The sequence below is a fragment of the Pelmatolapia mariae genome, linkage group LG5 (assembly GCF_036321145.2).
Source record: "Pelmatolapia mariae isolate MD_Pm_ZW linkage group LG5, Pm_UMD_F_2, whole genome shotgun sequence".
NCBI lineage: Eukaryota > Metazoa > Chordata > Actinopteri > Cichliformes > Cichlidae > Pelmatolapia > Pelmatolapia mariae.
Window position 1 is genome coordinate 27,751,491 of NC_086231.1, and position 22,931 is coordinate 27,774,421.

The 22,931-nt window shown below is 43.9% G+C and overlaps 1 protein-coding gene across 12 annotated transcripts in view; it reads right to left on the reverse strand.

Annotated features, from left to right (window-relative positions):
• Positions 1–3,708: 3,708 nt before the first annotated feature.
• magi1b (membrane associated guanylate kinase, WW and PDZ domain containing 1b) overlaps positions 3,709–22,931 on the reverse strand; it is a 141,311-nt gene continuing 122,088 nt past the window's right edge. For 7 of the 12 annotated variants that reach the window (XM_063474585.1, XM_063474583.1, XM_063474584.1 and 4 more), the window contains 9 exons: positions 19,812–19,903; positions 18,864–19,056; positions 16,915–17,292; positions 15,051–15,254; positions 12,417–12,510; positions 12,234–12,318; positions 11,237–11,380; positions 9,037–9,175; positions 3,709–5,859 (listed from right to left, as the gene is read on the reverse strand). In XM_063474585.1, coding sequence (XP_063330655.1) covers positions 4,475–5,859; positions 9,037–9,175; positions 11,237–11,380; positions 12,234–12,318; positions 12,417–12,510; positions 15,051–15,254; positions 16,915–17,292; positions 18,864–19,056; positions 19,812–19,903 — 2,714 coding nt within the window. In that variant the 3' untranslated portion in view covers positions 3,709–4,474. The other 5 variants (XM_063474592.1, XM_063474589.1, XM_063474590.1 and 2 more) reach the window with 4 other exon arrangements.

Genomic DNA, 22,931 nt, shown 5'->3' on the forward strand with positions numbered 1-22,931 from the left:
ATTCTTTGATTTTTGGGCTGAAGGAAGAACAACACTCGGTGTATAAATGCTCAATCAACAATCTCTTTATTCCATACAACACTTTGAGCATTACAAACATCCAGACGGGAGATGTGGACAGGAGGGTGCCCGTCAGATCTCGAAGTGTCTAACCGTTTCTCACATTCTTATAGCTTCAGCCCCCCTCCAAAGTCATAAAACCTAAACATCCACATTCTTTCTCTCTCTCTAAGTTATGACCTTGGCTTCCTGTGCAGTATGTTCTGTTCTTTCTAATCAGACAAATAAGGCCACGATTCTCTGAAAACAGTATTTCTTATAAATCAGCAGTATAATGCATCATAAAACAGTGTAATGATTTCACAATCTTTAATCCAAGGCATAATGTGGCCTGTAGCCGTATAATGATTCAACAATTCTTTGATTAGAAGTATAAGGTGGCATAAGATAGTATAATAATCTCACACAAGAAAACAGGACTGTTCAGGAAAAGGAAAGAAAACACCAATTATGTATAAACTAGCTCTACGCTGCTGATTATTTGACACAATGCTTGTGGATTTATTTTTTAACTGACTGATTACTGATCACAGCTGGGACCAGGCTCCTCACACTTTGCTTTTGAATAGATCCATCCCCACAATAGCCTCAACTCTTTGAAAAAGATAAATAAATACAATTGTGAAACTTTTTCTTTCTTCTAAGTGAAATCATCTTGATCCTGAGCACACAGCCAAAAATAACCCAGTGCTGTTGTTTTCTCTTCTCCCCCCCAGCCTTCGTATGTGCACGTCTACAATTCTTGTCTGCTCCTGTCAGCTTAAGGGAAGAGCCCGTTGCATTAGTGTTGCCATGGCAACAGGGCAGTAGAGGATCTCTAAGGTCAGAGCAAGAGCACCTGAAGCTTAGCTGATGGGAGAAAAGAGGCTGTCAGTGAACACTCATGTTGTTATTGGACATTTTATTACTGCTGCTTCCTCCTGCCTGACACTGACATGATAAATTGTCCCAAGACACGTGTTGTTAATCATTTCTGGGATAACACAAGAAATAAAACCAGGGGCTCTGCTCCTGCGTCAGATGATGGAGAGTGGAATAGGTCTTGATAAAGAGGGGGCAGAGATATTTAAAGAGAAGGGAGAAGAGATTTTCGGTGCTGGAAAGTGGATTACATCCATTATTTAGGAATGGTTTCCTCTTCTGTGAGGGGACAGGGAAGAGAAACGTGTTTGCAGGATACAAACTCCAGCCCTCTGTATTCTGTAGAAATACTAAATAACACATGCTTCTCTAATAGGGAAAAATGTCGGCATCCAATGAAAACAATGCCAATCGTATCTAATAGCCTGCATTAAATATACTCAAATGGATAATTGCAACTTGGATTTTTGCACTTAAAAGTGAGCCGAAGAATTTCCATGTAATGCTTCCACACTAGTGCACATCCCATAAATGTAGCTATGCAAAAACAGTTTCAGATCATTGCATCAAAAGGAGTGGAATGCATTGAGGCTCCCTTGAATTGCACAGAAACTGGGCCAGAAAAAAGCTCTGATATGTTACCGTTTGATCACGATGCTTTAACTCTGTTTCACATTTCCTCTTATGAGCTGCACAGATTGTGTCCACAGGGTAATCTTGAATGCACATTTTTGAACATATGGCATTAAGTACCTTGGCATGTGCTGCAGGAAAAAGCACAAACTTCATATGATGCAAGCTCAGAAAATCTTAAATTCTCCCCATATTTGTGTAAACATACAGTTAGCTCCATAACATTTCTTTTTCCTGGCTCATCTGTTTTTTTCAACAGCAAAGTGGGCTTAAAAGCAAGCGATCAATGCGACTGAAGTGCAGACTTTCAGCTTGAGTTCAAGGGGCTTGCAAACAAACCGGAACGACAGCCATTTCAAAAGTGAGCTCAAAAGCTATGGGACGATTGACTGACAAGGGGTTTCATAGACAGGTGAGGCCTGCTGCTGCCATTTCATTTCATAGAGTTGATTCCAAGTCTTACATTTTGTAACTCTCAAAATGAGATTCAAAGTGAGGCTGACGCAAGAGACCGAATAAAGATAAATTTGAAAAAAAAGAAAAGAAAAAAAAAGTCTAATATCGCAAAAATGGACGACACAGAAGACAACTGAAGCAGATGACTGCAGATTCTTTCCTCGGTAAAGAAAATCATTCATAACTTTTAGAACACTCTCAGAGAGGCATATCACTGTAAAGGTCTACAATCAAGAGACGCCTTCGGAAATTGGAATACAGAGTTTCATCTAAAAACAAGATTTGGACAGATGAAACCACATGATGGGAAATAGTGAGAGGAAAACAGTATGGAGAAGGAAAAGAACACATCTTGATCTGAAACATATCACATTATCTGTCAAACAAGGTGGAGGCTGTGCGGGCATGTGTGCCTGCCAGTGGAGCCGGGTGACTAGTGTTTTTTCCTGACTGTTGACAGCAGCAAGTAGCAGGAGGAATTCTGAAGTTGCTCAGATTCATCCAAATGCTGCGAAAAAGAACAACGGACGTTGCTTCACAGTGCAGATGGATAGTAATCCAAAGCATACTGCAAAAATAATCCAAGACTTTCTCAAGGCAAGAAACGGGATATTATTCAACAGCCAAGTCTGCCTTTACTACAGCCACCTTCAGCCTGAGGGAGGAAACATTTGGTGACATCTATGAGTTTTAGACTTGAAGGATTTTCATCATTAAAAACAATCAGATTTATTTCCTGTTTATTACCATAATTACCTTTGAGGCCTTTGAGAAGTTGGTGAAAATTCCTTTTTTCTTTTTGTAAATTAAAGCTGAAGTCGGTTCAAATGTTCAAATTAAATCCACTGTGGTGCCACACAAATTTACAAAAAAAAAAAAAAAGTAGGGACAAAACTGTATGAGCATCTCATGCCTTAAATTAGAGTATGAAGAAGGTAGATATGAGAGGTCGTCCCAATTTCTTATCGCTGAATGTTAGGAAATGTGGAGGAAAATGTTAAAGATTAAAATGCACTTGTGTATCTTTCAGGGGTTTTTTTTATTTTTTTTTTATTGCTGTGGTGAAGTATATTGTGCATTGGTATTCACCGCTCACCCAGAGTGACTACTTGGTTTTTATCTAATCTCCACATTGTTGTTTGTCCCAGCATCACCACCTTCCTTCTGCCGTCACCGTCCTGAAATAGACACGCAGCATCCCCGCTGTTTGTTCTGTATCAAATGACGAATCTCGCAACCACAAGAGTGGATGGAGGAGGAAGGGGAAGGACCGTAGAGGGCGATGGGAGAAAGAGGGCACTGAAAAGGCACAAATCAAAGTAAGCTGTGAAGAGGAGTGAAGGAACATTTTTAAGATCGTCCTTTCGGGCTTTGATGTTGGGGAAAGGACAGAAGCTCTTTGCTTTACTTTTCTTCAAAGGCTTTATCTATATGCATGCACTTTTGGCAGGGCTGAGATAACAATTTTAGTCTCCCCACTGTTTTGTTTTCTGTTTGGCAAAATGAGAGCTCAAAAAAAAAAAAAAAAAAAAAAGCTGTTAGTGTACATCTTTCTTCCCATCCAATATCTGCATTTTTTTCGTGTTACTTAAGCAGGTCAATCAATCCCAGAATGACTCCAACGGCAATAACAAAGGAGAAAAAAGCTAAAACAACTGTTCATTTGTTGAATATATTATTTTATTTTAACATCATCATCATAGTTTAACTTTTTAATTTTCCCTTCCTTCATTTAAAATGATCACCTCTGAATGTACACATACTGCAAACTGTCAAAAATATACAAACAAATGCAGGCTTGTGCTATAGTCTGGTCAAATGTCTAAAAAACAGTGGCACTGGAAGGAGAGAGAGAGTACGAAGGCAAGAGAGAGAGAGACGGAGAGAGAGAGCGAGAGAGAGAGAGAGAGACAGACATTGAAACTGGTAAAGACATGCACAGCATCATTGTGAGCACCTGTTATGGTGACCCAGGTGCGCAGTACTTCCAAGGGATCCTTGTGGAAAAGTACATATATTTCATCATCTGACAGTGGGGCACACAAACTGCCCTCCACATATCAAACCCGAAACAAAAATGGTATTTGTTAATGGAACTGTTGTTAGGCACATCATTGTTTTTTATGGTTTTACATTTTCTGGAAAAGTCTGAGTATCTGTAAATGTAGAATACTTTAACAAAACAAAGAAACAAAAAAAAAACCCAAAAGAAAATGAGAAAACAAAGAAAATCAAATATACAATTTTTTAAAAAAAAAGAGGAAAAAAAACAGCTTTCAAAACTTCGACCTTGTTAGTAACTCAGTGTTGTTACAGAGTGTGTGTGTGTGTGTGTGTGTGTGTGTGTGTGTGTGTGTGTGTCTCTACACAAGTTGGGTGCATTTCTGTAGAACAAAGTGGTAGTGATGGTGAGTATTTGAGGTGTTTTGTGGATGGTTGCTGTGATCAGCTGACAGCTGTCCAATCAGATGCTCAGGTCTTTGGGATTCTCCTTGTAGGTCTTCTTGGGCTCAGGGAGCGTGGGCTTGGATGAGCGACTGGTGTTGGTCTTGTTCTTGAGCGTGCTGTAGTATTGCGTCACTTGAGCCGCCACAAAATTGTCATCGTCCTCTTCATCCTCCGAGTCGTCCCTTCTGAAGCTCCTGATCGGGGATATGTCTCGTCCGAGACTGCGGGAGCGGTACCGAGGTTCAGGGGTGCTGTCTCGGCTGGGGTAGCGCTCATCCCTGTCAAACCTCTCAGTCGAACGACCCCTCAGCTGTGTGGTGTCAAGCCTCTCGGTCGAACGACCCCTCAGCTGTGTGGTGTCAAGCCTCTCGGTCGAACGACCCCTCAGCTGTGTGGTGTCAAGCCTCTCGGTCGAACGACCCCTCAGCTGTGTGCTGTCAAACCTCTCAGTCGAACGACCCCTCAGCAGCGTGCTGTACTTCTTGTAAGCTGAATCTGAATCTGGAGTGCGTACTCTGGGCAGGGTGATGTCTCTCTGGTTGCGAGACGCCATGTCCTTCAGCAGGTTATCCCCCCCTCTGTAGGACCTGTCCAAGGTAGAGGCTTTCATCAGCAGGCTATCTTCTCCATAGAGGCGCTCTTCCCTGCGCAGTGGTGGTGTGACCTCCCTGTTTAAGCGGTCTAGGGCTGGGGACTCTCGCAAGATGCTGTCTTCCAGACGGAAGGTGGATTCAGGAGTTTTGATTGGCTCCTTCAATACAGGCTCATCCACAATAGGCTTCTCGGTGCTGCGGGTCTGTCTCTCTGGAGAGCGATACCGGCGGTAGGGGTCTGAGGATTGGGCCCGGCGTCTGGTGGGGGACTGCTGCCGAGTGCGGTAGGGGGACCTGTGGCGGTGAGGGGAACGATAAGGGGAACGGCGAGGAGAGCGGTGGGGCGAGCGACGGGGTGAGCGGTGGGGCGAGCGGTGGCGGCGGTGGCGCCTGTCTGGAGAACGGCCTCGGCGGTGACCCCCATGTCGGTCGTCCAGGACGTTATCTGCACTGCGCGACCGGGTGTGCCCCTTATTAGGTGACCGATGGCGGCTACGGTGGCGATGGCGGCCATCACTTTTCTTGTCATCTTTCTTCTTGGGAGCGTTCCTCCCTGTCGACCTTTTGGCCTTGTGTTTTCCCGTGCTGGTTTTCTTGCTGGGGGAGTGGTGGCGGTGGTTGGAATGTGTGTGCCTGCCAGTGCCGTGGGAGCGGCGGCCTGGCTCCTTCTTGCTGCGGGATGATTGTTGGGGTTCTGGTGGGTCGCTTGACTCTGATGGTGCGCCGTTCGGGGGAAGAGTGTTCACTTCCGCAGCGTTTTGTACCCCTGAGGCTGGGTTGGCTGCGCTGATGTTGTTGGTGCTGTCGTCTGCAACACATTGGGACATACAAACGAGGGCAGGGGGATCAAACATGCATCGACACACTAAAAGCTTCTATCTGCACATTTCACATTTATCATGCTGAGTCACTCAGACATGAAGCCGATAACACTTTCAATGGAAGCCATTCTGATGTTAATACCAGCAAAGATGGCAAGTTGTTAGATGGCACAGCAGCAGCCAATGGTAAAACAGTGTAGCTTACACAGATTAAAAAAGGCAGTGACAGAGTTATGAAGCAGCCATTTCTTGAAGAAACCCACAACAAACCTGCTCCTTGGTCTAAAGGGGGAAGTCACCTCTGTGAAGCAGAACGGCATGGCTTCTCTGGTGGCTGGACCGGAGGCTGGTTACAGTCAGTGTAACTGCTGCTTCATATTGATGATGCTGCTAGATTTGACTCATTAGCCATGCTCTTTCATGCACTGTCAGGGCGCGTTAGACACGTTGTAAATCTTTAGAACAAATTAAATGGTCGTGACGAGATCCAGAGACTAGAAGTTGCTCTAAGTGCATTGCAGTTGCAGCGGGTGAAGTTTAGCATTTTGCTAAGAAAAAACAGCACTGTATGAAGCTCTTCCTCTTGCTAAAGCTTCAACAAAAGCTGCGACAACAATGCTTTGATCAATATGGCATTTTTAAGACAAAACTTTACAAGTGCTGAGATGGCAGAAGAACCATTCGCTGTTCTAAATACTTCAGATCGTCGGCCCTGAGATATAGTGAGTGGGAGTAAAACTCTGGCTCCTGTCAATTGAGTAAATAGTCTCCACCTGTAGATATACACTTTTTAACATTATAACTTAGTTTGAAAATGTATTGCAAATGATTCTGGAGACCTTCGACAATGGATCATGTACCACTCGGGGAGAAGAGTTGACTCCCAATGAGAACCACCGGTCTGAAAGTATCAAAACTAATTCCCAAAGATAAAATAGTCTGCATTTTCACTTTTGACTTGTTTCCAACAGGTTGATTGGAACTAGGACAAAAATATGCATGAAGTATCCAAAAGAACGGCTATGGCAGCGGTGACACTGGAGATGTAGTTGGGTGAATGGATTTTTATGCATGAAGCAGCGCACAGGCACGGTTGAACTGAAGCGACACCACGCACATCAGGACGTAGAAGAAGAGAGAGAGGAAGACAGGAAGTGGGAGAGAGAGCCGAGATGAGAGGGGAGGACAGCTACAAACCGTGGTCTGATTTTGGAGGACAGAGGCCTCCCCCATCTTGTCATTTCTCATACATGCAGTGAGATGGGGAGCGACCATCCCTGAAGGAAGACAAGAGCCCAGCACAATACGAGAGGAAAGGGAAGATACACAGAAACAGAAAGGAAAGAAAAAAAGAAGAGAAGAGCACAGTAGTTTAGAAAAATATGGAACCAACTAGAAGGAAGAAAAGGAGAATTATTCAGTGTTGATTCTTAATGAAAAAAAATGTGTTTATTTGATCATCGACTCATTCAGAATAAAGAGACAGTCCAGGAAGTTGCCCAAACCCAGTGAAGACCATCAGTTACAGAGTAAAGTCCCCTGGAAACAAGCGTACACACATCGGACATAGGAGTTGCCACACCCACCCACACACAAGCGCACACACACGCCTAGACACGTTAATGAAGAAGCAGCAGAAAATCAAAAAAATGAAACAGTGAGACTGGCGCGCACACACACACACACACGCACACACACCAGCAAATTAAGCAGTTTTACAGTGCTGATAGAAATCAAAAGAAATACTGGCGAGACTGTCAAAGGTTGTGCCAACTAAAAAAAAAAATAATAATAAAAATAAAGATTTTTAAAAAGTACAAACAATGATCCAAAATATACAAGTTCACATGATGTCACATCGGTGCAGGTTTTGACAGCACATTCTCAGCTCAAATAAACTTTACATTGATGAACTTTTCAAAACAGGCAAATGTATCCACTCAAAAAAAAGCAACAAAATGAAAAAGAAAACATTTAAAATGACTTGTGACTATCAAAACTGCTCAATACGATTAGAAAAAAAAGGAAAACAGAAAAGAAAGAAATGTTCCATAAATATTATGGAAAGTAGACAATAGAAGGGGGAAAAACCAAAAACAATTTACACTTTTGACATGTTCATGCAGCAATAAACTTTTATCCATTAATATGTGGCTTTGATTCATGGCTCTGTACACTGAACAAAAATACTTGTAAAAATGCCTCTTTTTTTTTTTTTTTAAATCATCACTATAAAAAGTTAATATAACTGGAACGAATCAACGTCTTTTTAAACGGGGATGGGTGGAGTCCCTATCTTCACAGCTTTTCCATAACACTGACAGTGGGTGCAAAAAAAAAGTCCATGGATGAGTGAGTAATGTCAAGCACAGTACAGTGAGATTTACTGAAAATGGCAAAGTGGGGAAAAAAAAGCCTTAGACTGTCTTTTTCTTTGCAACACAGTTCTCACTTAGAAACCCTTAGGAGTTCAGTAGCTTACATTCACCTTCAATAAATATCATAAATATGTTTGTCACATCCTATCCAAAGCTGTGAAAGGTCCCATTTTATCACGGGATGCCACGGATCAAGTTTTCTCTTCCTTTTAATGCTAAATTAGCATGTAATGAGAAATCAGAGACATCCATATTACTTCTCACCCACAAGAAACATTGATTTTCTTTCCTTTTTCTTTACTACTCAGGTCAAACCCTGTAAACAGTTTCCTTTTTTTTTTTTTTTCCATGTAGCACTGAAAATCAGACCCACCACCTTCCTGTAAAGTCCCAGCAGAGTGCTTTTGCTCAGTGCCCAGAAGGTGAAAAGTGACAGCAAGATGACATGACAAAACTGAGAGCAGGTGACAGCAGGAGGGGGTGAGAGCACCCACAGGAGCAACCTCGACCCCCCCCCCCCCGCTCTCCCACGAAATCCCAAAAAAGCCCAGGAGCGACCTCCACCACAAAGAGACCAAAAGCGCCAAGCAACACCCCCTTACCCCCCACCCCCCTGACTCCCCTCTCCCATCCCTGGTAGGTTTGCTCCAGGGAGGGGTGAAGGATCCTTGGGGAGGGGGAGCGATTTAGTTCCTTCACCTTCAACCCACCACCATCCGCTTGAGTGTCCCCTGGCTCAGGGTGTGAAGATGGGCGAGAAGGGAATGTTTTCGTAGATTGACCCACCATATTCAGGCACAGAGCCGTCACCCCTCTTGAGCACCAGATGGACTCGCCGGCCTCCATTCTTGATGAGCTCGATGGCTCGCGCGTGCTTCATGCCCTTGGTGCTCTCGCCGTTGATCTCCAAGATTTCGTCGCCAACCTAGTGGGAAGGGGGGGGGGGGGGGAAGAGAGACAAGGAAAAAAAAAAGGAAACAAGTGTGACAGATGAAAATGGAAAAGAGAAGAGGTGAATCAGAGGGAAAGGGGAGAGACAGCAGGAGCCCAAATAAGGAGAGGAGACCGCAGAGCCAGACGCGGTGCAAAAGAAAAAAAGTGAGAGGAGGGAAGAAGGTATACAAGGAGAAAGATAACGTTCAAAGGGAAACAATGACACAAAGGGAAGGAAAGGGTGGAGGGGGTGAGGAGGAGTTAATTATCAAATCTGCTGAATGGTAATCTGCACAATAAGAAAACAAGAGTATGTATGGAGGGCAAACTGCATCAAAAAGCAGCAACCATGACACGGAGAGTCAGAGACGGAGAACGACAGAGAAAAAAAACGAGAACTAGAAGAAACATTTTTGCTTCCTGATTCTTTGAATCCACTCCTCAGGTTATCTGTCAGTGCTGACTGCGTTAAGGGAATACTTCTCTGGCAGAATACGGATCTTTCGCTGACACCTCTCCCTGCCTCACAGAGCTGCGACTATTAATATCTCTGCTAACAAGGTGCACAAACACCAATGGCCGGGTCCATATATGCATATACTAAAGTGCTAACGAATGTGCGTGCGCACACACACACACACACACACACACACACCCACGCTCCCACACACTCCCTAACTGCAGCATATTAATATATATGAAAAACTATATCTCAGATTCAAACAGTGTCTGCCAACAGGCTCTCTGTGTGCAAACGCACAGTGAGAGAATAAATAAAAACACCTCACACTTGATCAAGCACTCCGGGGAAAGTGCTATTATTTATGTACAATTAATCAGATGGAAAGGTTAAACATTGCAGTTTCATCACAGCTTTTGTGGCATGTATGAATGCCACTTTACAAGCTTGTCGTGAAACATAAATTAAAATGTGCATACTCTGTTTGTGTGTCTTAATATTACAATCAGATGGTGAACCGTCTGCATGGCCGAGCCCGGAGGTGACTGTTTGCGAGTCAGTGAAGCATGGCTTGCAGTAATTGGGGGTACATTATGCAAAAGCAATTATACTGATAGATAATATTATTGTGATGGCTGTAAGGTCTACAAGGCTGCCATCAACCCCCCCCCCAGCTAATCAATAAAGTCAACTGGCTTGTGCTGCACCTGAAGGCAAGGATTTATAAAATTATAATTGGTATTTATAACAACGGTTACAATCAGCAGTCGTTTTTCAGATATGCTGTTATGTGCACCCCCGTCCAAAGATAATTTTATAGCGTTCAGGCAAGCTGACGGATTAAGGGATGAGAAAATTTGACAAATAGTTAAATTAAACATTCATTTTAAAAACACTCTGGATTACTAAGGGAAAAAAAAACAAAAAACGGAAAGAGACGTAATTTTTCTTAGCTAAATTGCAGAGCCAATGTCTCGCACAGCTCCACCAAAAATAATGAAGTCCGACCATTTCTCATTAACATTACAATTATTCCACTAGAACGCTTTTTACAGATGATTTCAAACTATGCTGACAAATGCCAAGACGACTATATTACAGAAAATTAACTAAAACAACCGAGGGAACTGTCCGCCGTTATTTCCAGACAATCTGTTGGGTGTTTCCAAAGAAAGCAGGCTGTTAAAAAATAAAACTTATTTGGAGGTATTCTAGCTGCTGAGGGAATATTGGCATCCCTGTTGACACAGCTGTATATAACCATAAATTGATAAAATTACATCACAGTTTTCCATAATTAGGTATAATATTAAAGGGGTACAAGCAGTGGTTACATTTCAATAGGCCGTCCAACATTTCCTGTAAAACAGCTCCATGTTATGTGGCTGCAAAAAAGGGTGTCTGTCATAAATTTGTATGGTCTAAATATGAGCACAGACGACGAGATTGCAGTGCTACTTGGATAAGTGCTGTTTTTCCAGCACTAGTTCTTATGATGGTCAAACTAAACTTCAGTGTTTGGTGGCGTGACTCTTTCAAGACCCCGAGAAAACAACCTCTGAGCTTCTGCGTTTCCCATTTGTGTGTCCATACCATCATCTTTCCGTTGCGAACAGCTGCTCCGTCCTCGGCTAACCTCAGCACGTACAGGTCCATGTTGTACTCGCGGCCTCCTCGCAGGCTGAAGCCGAAGCCTTTGTTGTCTCGCTCCAGGTCCACGGAGTAGAACTCAGAATCCTGATGGAGACAGACACCATGTGTGGAGGGAGAGAGAGTGAGAGGAGAAAGGAGATGTTTGCATCAAAGTCACCTTTGTGATTCAGGTTTCAAGTGTGCGCGTGTGTCTGCGTTTGTGCGTGCTTGTGTGTGCGTGTCTCCTTTGAAGGGGGATCCTATTTCAGAAGCAAGGGACAATTGCCACCTTCAGGCAAGTCTCACCTTAACAGTTGTGCTACACTTTTCCCCTTCGTGTGTGCGCGGGTGTGTGCGTGCGTGTGCGTGTGTGGACATGCATATGCTCAGGTGTAAGGACGCTGAATTATTGATGCCGTGGGCCCTGGCCTGAAAAAGTAGAGAGGGTGCAGACGAAGAGAGAGGAGGAGGTCTGGGAACCACACAAGGACGGGCAGACAGCCTCAGCAGCTCCTGTCTTTACGCCCTCCTAATCTCCTCTGCTGGAGGATCAATGCTATCTGTGAAAGCCATCTCCACACCAGCAGATTAATTCAGCGGTGAACAGAGTGGACTGAGGGGCTACTTTGAAAGCAAACAGACTTTCCTTAATATGCACACTCAGATAACGCCAGCAGGTCGGCGTAAAGAGATAAATAAATAAAAATGCACTTGGTTTGTCCTTGGGAAGGTAAGTGGGTATATTAGTTGATAGATGGAGGGACAGGGGAGGGGATGAATGACTGTTTAGATATCGCGAAACAGCTGAATGGATGTATGAAGAGACAAATGTAGATTAGATGTGGGTAGAAAAGTTGATGGAGTGTAGAGGACCGGCGTGTTTTGATGGAGACATGAAATGGATGGGTGTCCGTATGACTGATGTAACTGCTAAGACTGCGGCGCCTCTCTTCCTCACCTGAGTGCTTGGGGGTTGCTGCGTGGGGGGCTGGGGAGGGGCGGCTTGCGGGACAAATGACTCCTGTTTTGGTTTAGTGTTGGTCCTGAAACAGAAAAAGCGTGAAATATGAGGCCTAAGTGAGGGGTCGCTCCAAAAGACATTTCATTATTAGGCAAGTCTGTTTTCTGCCGTGCTCCTCACCTGGCCTCCGGTGCGGCCTGTTGCTGAGCGGTGTGAGTAGTGGTTATAGTGGCGATCTTCTCTGCATTCGTCAACAGAGATGCGTTCGATGATTCTGCGGAGGGCGGAAAAAGAGCAAGTATATTGTCACGTGAGATAACACACAAAACAAAAACAAAGAACAAGAATGATTGTGTTTTTCAACCAATGAGGAGACAGGGGGGAAAAGGCTTGTAATTGAATATGCTGTCATTTTGTATAGACATACTCTAACAGAAGCCTCTCCAGTTTCCTTGAAAGCCTGGGCGACATAATTAAATTTCACATGTGGAGACATTTCATTGTTTTCCTTGTGTCAATCCGACCTACAGGGACCACCACGAGGCTCGAAACCAGTTTCCAGGCTTCTTTCACCACTTAGCCATGTTCCCGGACACTTGGGTAATACTGCGGTTTGTGCCATCAATCATTTGGTAAACGTCCAAAGGCTGTACATCACATTTAGGACTGAAACTAATCCTTTCTGCCTCTGAATTGTCAAGTAGGGAACATCTACGCCAGTGGCATTAGAGCTCGTGCTTACTCTTTTATCTCTCCACTGATCCACTCATTTTCAGTTATCAGTGAAAAACACCAGACAGGCCGTCATCACGCGACACCTGCTGCATAAAGAAACCTTTGTTTTATCTAACGACCTCATCCTTCTTGGCCATCTACAGGCATCCTACATTTGATTACAACTCTGCACCTCCCCTTCCCCAGTCTGCTACTCGCCATTCTTCTCATGGTCACTTCCCTTCTCACCTATTAATCTCCTTTCCCCTGGAGCCTGGTGGCTCAACCATTCCTTTGCCTGCTGCTCAAGATGTACAGTGTCGACCACTCGAGCGGGAGTGCGGGTGAGGTGAGCTTCACTTGAGACGGCAAAGAGGGGAACCACAAGGAAGACCTTCAACCACTCTTTCAGTTTTGCAGTCTCACGTTTAACTCCTGTAAAAACACTATCACTATCTTTCCCTCTGCCTGATTTGCCTGAATCACTTCCTTTTTTTGTCGCCTCTCTTCATTCGTCTCTCCTCCGACTGCTTTCTCTCCGGAAATTACTTCTATTCTGCGTGCGACCTACTGCCTGCTTTCCCCTTTCTCGCTTAACTAAATAAATAAGTAAATAAAACGTGCACAGAAAAGGAACTGAAGCGTTTCTGTAATTCGTCTGTGGCTTTGACCACACATTTGCCCTCCAGCCCTGAATGGCGTGAGCCGGGAAGGACAGCAGGTACAATCAATTCAAGGGAGGTAAAGAAAACGAGCACTACAAAGGGTAAAAGGATACGAGAGCTACAGATTACACTTAAAATACAACATGTGCTAACAATAAAAATCATATCACATCCAGCATGTCTAGCTCTCTTTTCTCACACAGTGGAAAGAATGAGGAGGGCTTTGTCTGTGCTCCAAATTTATGCTGCAGAGACATCAGCTCTGATGAAGGTATTAGTTTCTTGTACACGTATTACTGAGCAGCAGCAGGAAGACTCCCATGCTCGTTTCCTCGACACTGCAGGCGTACCGAGCATCAGCTACTACAAAACTCCATCTGTGCTCTCACACGGTGGGAGAGTTGAGCTGAATCAGACTTCACCTTTAGAGGAAGCTCTCGCTATGGCGCTCGTTCCCATCAGAAAGCTTAAAGATTGGACTGATCCACAAAGAAATTGGCGATGCTCAGCCATTTGTAAACGGAGGCAGCCCGAACAGTCATTCAGAGGCACAAGTTTAGAAACACAAGCCACCATCTCTGCCCGACACTCTCTCTGCCTCTGTGTCAGACGGCGTCTGGTTGTTTGACACATGCACATAAACACAAACCAGAACTTTTCCGATAAAGCATATCCAGTTATTCCTCGCCAGCGCCTTCTCTCTTGCTCTGTGTCTTCTTGGCAGAGCAATTTTGGCTCACTGTTCTCATCAACTGCTCTGAAGGGAGAAACAAAAAACCCTCTCCATCCATAAGAAGCGAGGCGGAAAGCAACGAGCGGCGGACAAATAGCTCCTATTCCTACCAGTGTGCAGGTTGACAGGGAGTATTGCCTTTCCATGTGCACACACGCTTAATTAAATAGCATTTGTGAAGCACGCCAGGGTGATATGTCAGCACAAAGCACAGACAGTTCTCAGCTGCACAGCGCAACATACAATGCACACAAACTTTTCCTTAAATCCACTTTGACAGAGGAGACACACCCACATGCACAGAGGAAATTCAGCATCTCTCGGTGCCTGTCTCGCTCGCCCTCTCTCCGCTCACACACACATACACACCGAAATCTAAATGACTCTTGCATGTTTTAAAAATGCGGGCACGCCAAAGGCAGGAACGCGAAAGCTAAAAAATACCAAAAAAACAAAAACCCAGCAACCTCCCAAATATCCCCAAAGAATCACTCCTGTCAACACTGCGGAGGCGTTATAGTCACTTTGAAAGCCACTGAAGAAAGTGCAGACTTTACATAACGCCGAAGGAATACTTAATAACAACAACAACAACCCAGGAAAGTGAGAACAAGTCTCCTCAAACATAATCAGGCTATCTAATAATAGCTGATATGGGGAAAAAATTCGGACCTGGTTTTGGATTCGCTTTTCTCTACTCACCATCTCCAGGAATGATGCGTAGTGTAACTGTGTTTCCAGCCTCCTTGATGAGGTTGACGATATCCGAGTGGGACTTGTTGGTGATCGAGCATCCATTCACAGCCAGGATGCGGTCGCCGACTTTCAACTTCCCGCAGCGGTCTGCTGGGCTTCCCTCAATGATGCGTCCTATTTTGTGGGGCATGGCCACACAAGCATTTCCAGCTATGGTCAGCATCGATGTGGATGTGTAATGCATGCGTGATTGAGTGTGTGTTTGCGTGTGTAAATGTTGGGGGATTGTGTTTGGTGAGAGGAGGAAAACGGGAGGGAAAAGTGGGGAAGGAGCAGAAGAAGAGGACCAAGAAGGGTTAAGGTTAATTGACCCGCAGCCAACAGTCAGCCAAGCAAAAGTCACTGAGAAGAAGAAGAGGATAATATGCAAGCACTGGAAAAGAAGGGTCAATTTAAATGTGCACTGCAAAGAAATAGCAGGATTTTTCTTACCATTTTCTCTAAATAGTTTTTCCAAATGATTCTCAACGTCTAAAAAACTCTTGTTATGTTAGAGCTCTGTTTCATCTACATCCCAAACACCTGCAACTGCAGAAAGTTAGACTCTGCAAACATACATCAGAGCTGACATCTCACCAGCTACCCTGAAGTCTCTCTGTTTGTTTCACTCTGCAGGCCGACATCAGTCACTACAGACTGACGCCCCCAATCACTCATTACTCTCGCCACCCTCTCCCCTCCTTACTTTTCATTATTATTCTTCCATCCTTCCCGCTGCATTCACACTTTTAATACACAACAAACTCATCTGATCCCAACCCGTTTCTGTCCCCCTGAATAAACCTAACCATCTAGGACTGTGAAATATCAAGAGCAGCAGAGTAGCAGAGAGATAAATCTTCCTTTACACGTTAACTGAAATGAAATATAGCTCATCTACTAGCCTGTGCTTTCTGCTTTGGCCTATGAAAAGGAGCTTCACTTTAAAAAAAGAAGGAAAAAAAAAGCCAATCTGTAAAGCTAAGCGCTCACAGACCTTTCCAGTGCTGTACACCCACACAGGGAGAGAAGAGCATGGTGCAATGTCCTTCTAGTGTAGGTAGGAAGCCATGGCAGCGGGCAAAAAACGTACATGGAGTACGGGTAGAAAAGATGCAGTGCTACGAGTTTGTAAAAGCAACTCTGAATCTGATTTACTTGCGTTGCTGTGCAATATCAAACAGAAAAACTACACCATTCACCAGCTAAGCAATGAAAAAGAACCTCACAAAAAAGAAGAGAAAAGAAGATAAAGTTTGAGTAAGCGAATATCTCTAATCATATGCTGGAAAATAAATAGAACCCATTCACGTTGATCATTTCCCCTATTTATCTTTCTAGCAGTGCTCATTCTCATTAAACTGCTATTAGGATTTTAGTGCCAACCTGCTCCGCACAAGCCATTTAAGTTCAGCTGAATAATACAAGTGGCTTTATGTAAGACCTACTTCACTTGTGATCAATTATGAAAGCCTTATGTGAGTGTGAGCAGCAGCTGCAGGCGAAGAAAGGGTTTCAGTGTCTTGGTTTGACAGGCTCAGATGAAAATGAGAAAGAAGAACCACTTCTTTGAAGAGTGTTGATATTGATCTGGTGGGACTGTAAATAGCCAGACTGTGCACTGGCTGTCAGGCTATTTAGCGTTCAGGGGTTTTTATAGAGGATTCAAAGGATTCCCGTAGTGCAGACGAGAAGATAAAAGGCCCCGGTGATGAGGAAAAAGCCAAAGTGTGATTCGGGTTTTTGCTGAGTAGAAGTGATTTTTGAAATAACAGCATGTGCCGCCATCAATGGTGCGCTGGTGGTGGTGTTTGCGGGTGCTCGTGCTTACCGAAGGTGGTGCCAGCTTCGGGCCTCGACACCGACGAGACGATGACGAAACCGAATCCTTCGTTCTCGCCGCGGCGGATCTCTACGTCGTAGGGCTGCAAAGCGGACGAGACGACAGCGGCGGTGGCGATGGGCGGCTGAGAGGAGGTGGTGGCGGCCGCAGCGGCGACCACGGCGCTGCCGCCGCCCCCGCCCCCCACTCCGCCTCCTCCACCGCTGCCGATGCCAGAGGTGGAGCCGCTGCCGGAGCTCACTGTGTTGAGGGAGTTCTGGCTGCCCTGTGGGGTGCGCTTCCCAATATCTTCTGTGAGACTGGGCGCCTGGGTGCTGCTGTGGTGCGAAGACGCCGGCGATGGAGGCATGTCTCCCTCTGCTTTAACTAAAAATGGCAGGAGAAGGAGGATATGGTGAGAAAGATGCATAGATGAGGTGCAAAGTGCAAACAGGAGGGTAAAAAAAACACAGATATAGAAGATTAACAGCAAAAGATCGCAAGGGAAGTGAAGCCAAAGGTGAGAAATTCAGGAGACAATCATGTACAAAACAGAGTGAGAACCTAATGTAATGAAAGCAAAGCTGTACAAAAACATATGAGAACATCCCTAAACGTTACGTGAGCAGTACAATATTAAAGGAGGCAAATAACAGATATTTAGCTCCTCTAGCACACCTAGTTTATCTTATGATTAAAAAAAAGGACAGCTTTGGAAGAAGGCCTCTTCACCAATCTCTCCTCTCATCTGTTTCCAACAAAAGATGAACCGAGGACGTGGTCTGCCTGCTCTATCTGGACATTTCATTCCACATTTCATTTCCTGTACAGCTGCTCAAGGAAGGCGCCTCATATTCTCGACGCTCTGAGGCAGACAGGGAGCAGCAATGCACTAATGTCTGGCTGCTGTCATTGGGCCGAAGGTTGGCCACCCTCTCCATCATATTTATGGGCCTTTTTTTTTTTTCTTTTTAAAGGAGCAGAGCTGTGCTGACCGGAGCGAAGTCAGCGGTGGGGCGTGGGTGTTAGCTCGTGGTAGCGGCTGACCACTTCCACACCCACACTAAATTCTAGAAAGGCGAAGGGTTGACCTTAGATATATATTAAGAAGGCCTCTGGGCTCCTGATGGAAGTATGACTGACATAAATGTGGCTGTTGGTAAAGCAGGGAGTGCATTTCTAAAACTGAACAATGTTTTACTGTAAGCGAAGCTGCAAAAACCATGATACAATCGAATATAAATGAAGCCATCTCAGACTGCTCTCTGTTATCAGTGAATACACTATATGTAAACAAACTGATCAGTTAGAGATATTTATACTTTTTGCAATTTATAAAACAAACAAACAAAAAAAAATTACGGTTCTGCTAATTCTGGATCCTGCATAAAGGAATCTAAATAGAGAAACAAATGATGGTGTATCATTTATTTATTCACTTGTAAAGCAAGACAATGGTCATTTTTGGACTATTGGTCAACAAAGCTACTAGCTTAACGTGAAACTACTTGAAATTGGATCCTGACTGTTTATAATAGGATGAAATTAACTGACTTAATAAAACATGTTCTGATTGGTTGCACTGTGGACGGATATACCTGTTTGTCTTTTGCAGCACACTTTAAAAGTTCTGCAGTATTATTTGTCACTGTTATTTGAAGTAAAATCAGTAGAATTCAATAATAAATGGACTGCCACATTCTTACGGTGCTATTTTCTATCCATCTGTGTATTTTCACAGAATCACATATTGGTGGATGAAGTATCAGAATCAGTTTTCCTTTCAGTATCTTACAGACACTTTGCTATGTGGACTGGAGTAAATGACCTACTCTACGTCCTGAGCCACAATAACCTGAGTGTATTCTTGGACTTCAGTAAAAACCCTCTCTTGGACCTCTTAGGAGGTCTTTAAAAAGCTTAAACTACTCCTCCATCTCGAGCCGCTTGCTTCTTACCAGCGTAAGTGGTTTTGCGCCGCACTGTGAGGTTGACATGGCCCTGCTTGGCAGCCTGCTGCATCAGCTGGACCACCAGTTGGTGCGACTTTCCCACCACCGCCGTTCCATCCACGCATATCAGCTCATCACCGGATCGCAGGCGTCCATCTTCATCTGCAGCCCCGTACTTGACTATGTGGCCAATGTAGATCTGAAACGCAGCAGATGAATGAGGTTGCCATGCATTCGAAAGCACGCGTCGACAAAGACTGCGCAGCTATACGTTACGCCGCACCTTTGCAAAATAAATGCATGGAAAGCGATCAAGCGGTATTCTAAAAAGAAAAAGTACGACATTAAAGTGCATGACATATAAAAATGTGTCGATTTTCTCAGCGGCCATAAAGTTGGCATGCTGCACAGCTACAATTTAAACTTCAGCATTAAATCTTTACTATTCTCTCAAGCCTGTAACAGCAGTAACCCAAGCCAAGCTCTAAAGTAAATCATTATTTTTTTCCCCCCTTCAAGAAAAGCAGGGGGGGTGGGAACGCAGTGCAGGCTAGTGTAAACAAGAACAAACAACTTTGACTCTTTAAAGGAAAAGAAAAAAAGAAATGGTGTGTGTGCAGGGTTTTTTTTTCTTCCCTGACTGGTTAAGGCTACATTGGTCAGATCAGAGAGAAGCAATCACAGATATGAAATTGTTGAATTCCAATACACAAGCATGGAAGCGCACACAAGGGAAAGATAAGAACTTTTGTGTTGAGACTGTTGAAAGAAAATCCTATAGCTGCTGCTCCCACTAGTGCTGGGAATATAGCATCCTTTTCATCATTCAAGCTACACAATCTTGTCAGTTTATCCATTTCTTTGGAGATGTACGGTGAAAAGTGAGGAAATTGAAACGCAAACTGGAGAGATTTCAGCCGTGAGATTGAAAAAGATTGAGGGAGAGAGACTCACAGGCTCTCCTGGCTCGTTGCCTCCGAGGATCCTGAAGCCGAACCCCGTGTCCTTCCTCCACAGGAAAATGTCCTGCTCCTGGAAGTCTGGAACTGTGAAATCAACAAGCTGCCATAAACACTTATGCACAAGCAGTCGGCCTTGTGGGATCTCTATTCCTGCACCGTGATGCCTTCAGACATTTCATTTAATACCCTCAGGTACACATTAAGCCAACCACAGTGTGACCATAATGGATACACCTGCTGTTCTGAGACAATCAGATGTGTTTGTTTATGTCAGCATGTAAATACTGTCATCATTTGTGTTCAAAGCTTTGTCACTGTGGTAGCACACTGCACAAAGACAGTAAAAAAAACCAAAAAAACCCGAGCCATCAAAAGATAAAAAGGATCTATTTTGGGCCAAGAGTATAATTTTAGAGCTAAAACAAACTGAAAAGACAGGCTGAGAAAAAAAGATATCGGTGTCCATCATTCCCATAATTAGAAACGATCAGACTATAATTCCCTTCTGATCCTTTCCGAGTATAGTTTCACTTTCTCACAGCTTTTTGAGACAACCTTAGAGATGTTCAAATGGGCTACAGTGTTTCTCTTGTGAGGTGATGTGTGACACGCGATCCATCATTTGGCTATGCTGGAGTGCACCTTCCACCTGACCCCCCACCCTGAGTATGGCTAGTCACAGCACACTCGTAGCCACGAGGGAACCGTGTGCGTACGCTAGTAACTCGAAAGGTGTCGCGATATAAAAGAAGCATCGCACCGCAGCGAGTGACAGCTCATGGTTAATGTAGCAGGGGAGACTGAAGCGAGCTCAGAGCCCAGAGGACAGGAGGAGATGATTTGCATGCGTGTGGCCTTATCCCATTGTACATAGGAGCTTCTTTGCTTTAAATACGCGGCTTTGAATCCCCATATGAGTACGTGTGCATGCATTTCCATGGGCGCAGATGTGTTATGTGTGCAGACAAACATCTCTCAGGGAGATTTCCTTTTTTGCTCCAGCTGAAGCCGCTGCTGCCAAGGCCGCTAAAACCACTAAGAGAGGGTGGGGTGGCAGAAAGCATAAGCAGTCTGCTTCCAATCTGCTCCTTCAGTCAACACTTAAAATCCCCGCGGAGCGCAGCTATCTCTTCCAATCTATCACAGGGTTACTGTGGAGGAACCGGAGGAGGAAAGAGTCAAAGGCTAACTGTCGCAATCTGCACCCGCACTCAGGAAGGTCAACTGCACACGCTGCTCCTGCCCATTAATAGACCCATAAGTGATCCCCACAGTGAGGCAACTGGGCATGAACGGATCAATATTTTCCCAAGATAGACGGCCCTATTCAAAGCTGTGAGTGATGATGTTACAAAAAAGGAGATAATATTTTTTTTAAAAACCCCAAAATAATCATAATGAAGCCCAACAAAAGCATGAGCAAGCTTCCTCCGCTTTTACAGCAGGCTAATTCTGTGCGAGATTTTGGGACGTTTTCTTCCTGCAAATGGAAATCACTCCCTGCACGGTAAGTTTAAAGACCTTGATCTCGGCAGAATTTTTCATTATAGTGAATGCTGCGTGGAAAAATGTCTCTGCCCTATCCAAGGCCTGAGCCCTATGGAGTGAGTTTTATGGAGAGAGCTCAATGAAGCGTGAGGAAGTGGAGGTTTTACACCTGCTGTTCCTCCTGTGCTGTTCAAGGTGTTTCTCCTTGTGACTCTATACCTCAGAGTGCTCAGCTTTCTCTTATATTTCTCTTTACATCCCCTTCAAATGTTTTGATCAACTCTCCTATTATTATTCTTTGTTTTTTTTTCTCTAACATTTTACCAGATCAAACCTGCTGGGCAATTTAGAAATCTCCTATTGGGATGCCATCATATGAGGGCGGGTATGTAGACAACATCCCCCCCGCCCTTGGTTGTGGATTCTTTCACTCCATTTCTATTTTTGTTATTCATTTATTTATTACCAAATCAAATACTATTGTACTCTCAACTAATCATGGCAGCTTTCCAACAGGTGTCTGAACCATTGCCTACGCTCAGCCCTTCATTTTCCATTCTTCTTCATAGCCATCTAAATAATGAAAATTCTCAACAAGTGCGCCTGGAAAACTGATTAGATCTTTAAAAAATAAATAAATGAAAGAATAAAAAGCCTTTGCAGATTTCTCTCTTTCTGCTATCTTTTTCTTTTCTCTCTCTCTTTTTTTTTTTTTTAACTTGACAATGAATATGATGGTTATTCTTTTTAATTGGTGCAATCCCCTTGCTTTGCCAAGGCGGGGGGTGGGGAGGTTTACAATCCGCCAACATCTACTCCACTCTTGTACTAATTATACACCATGTGCCTCTTAAGGGAAGTCTAAAATAAAAGTGTGTCAGTGGTGCTGTTGTCTGGCACTGGGTGAAAGCGGCAACTAGTAATTTTAAAAGGACACAATCAACAACACATTGGAGGGCTATACGTCTACAGCTAGTAACAAAAATTACAATGAAGTCTGAATATGTACAGACATACTTCCGCATGCCAGTTCTTTTGGGAAATACTATAACTATTCAGTTTCTTGTGGAGTCTCAGTTTCAAAGATTGACAGCACTTTGATAGCTGAATGCTAAATGTGAAAGAAAAGCCAATTAGCTTAGCTTGGAAAAAAGACAAGAAGATGCTTGCCATGGCTATGCCAGAAAAAAATACATGTACCTGTAGCCATAAAGCTAGATTCTAGTAATTTTACAAGACAGCTTATATACAAACAAATGTAAACGGCTTTCTTTATTAGCTAAGCTCTTCATCTACCATCACTGACATCTATCAGCAGTTATCCTTCAAGGCAGTGATGGAGTACATATGAAAATATGTAGGTGAATTGATTTTACATTCTACAATGTCCTCCCAATGTAAGGTTTATGCCCTAAATTAACAGTACTGATAACTTCCAAAATCTTTATTTATATTCATTTATTTATTTATTTATTTTTCCTGTAATGGTAAATCCACCAGCATGCACAAGCTCTTTTATCTAAACCAGCGGTGGGGAACTCCAGGCCTCAAGGACCGGTGTCCTGCAGGTTTTAGATATCACCCTGGGTCAGCACACCTGAATCAAATGATTAGTTCATTACCT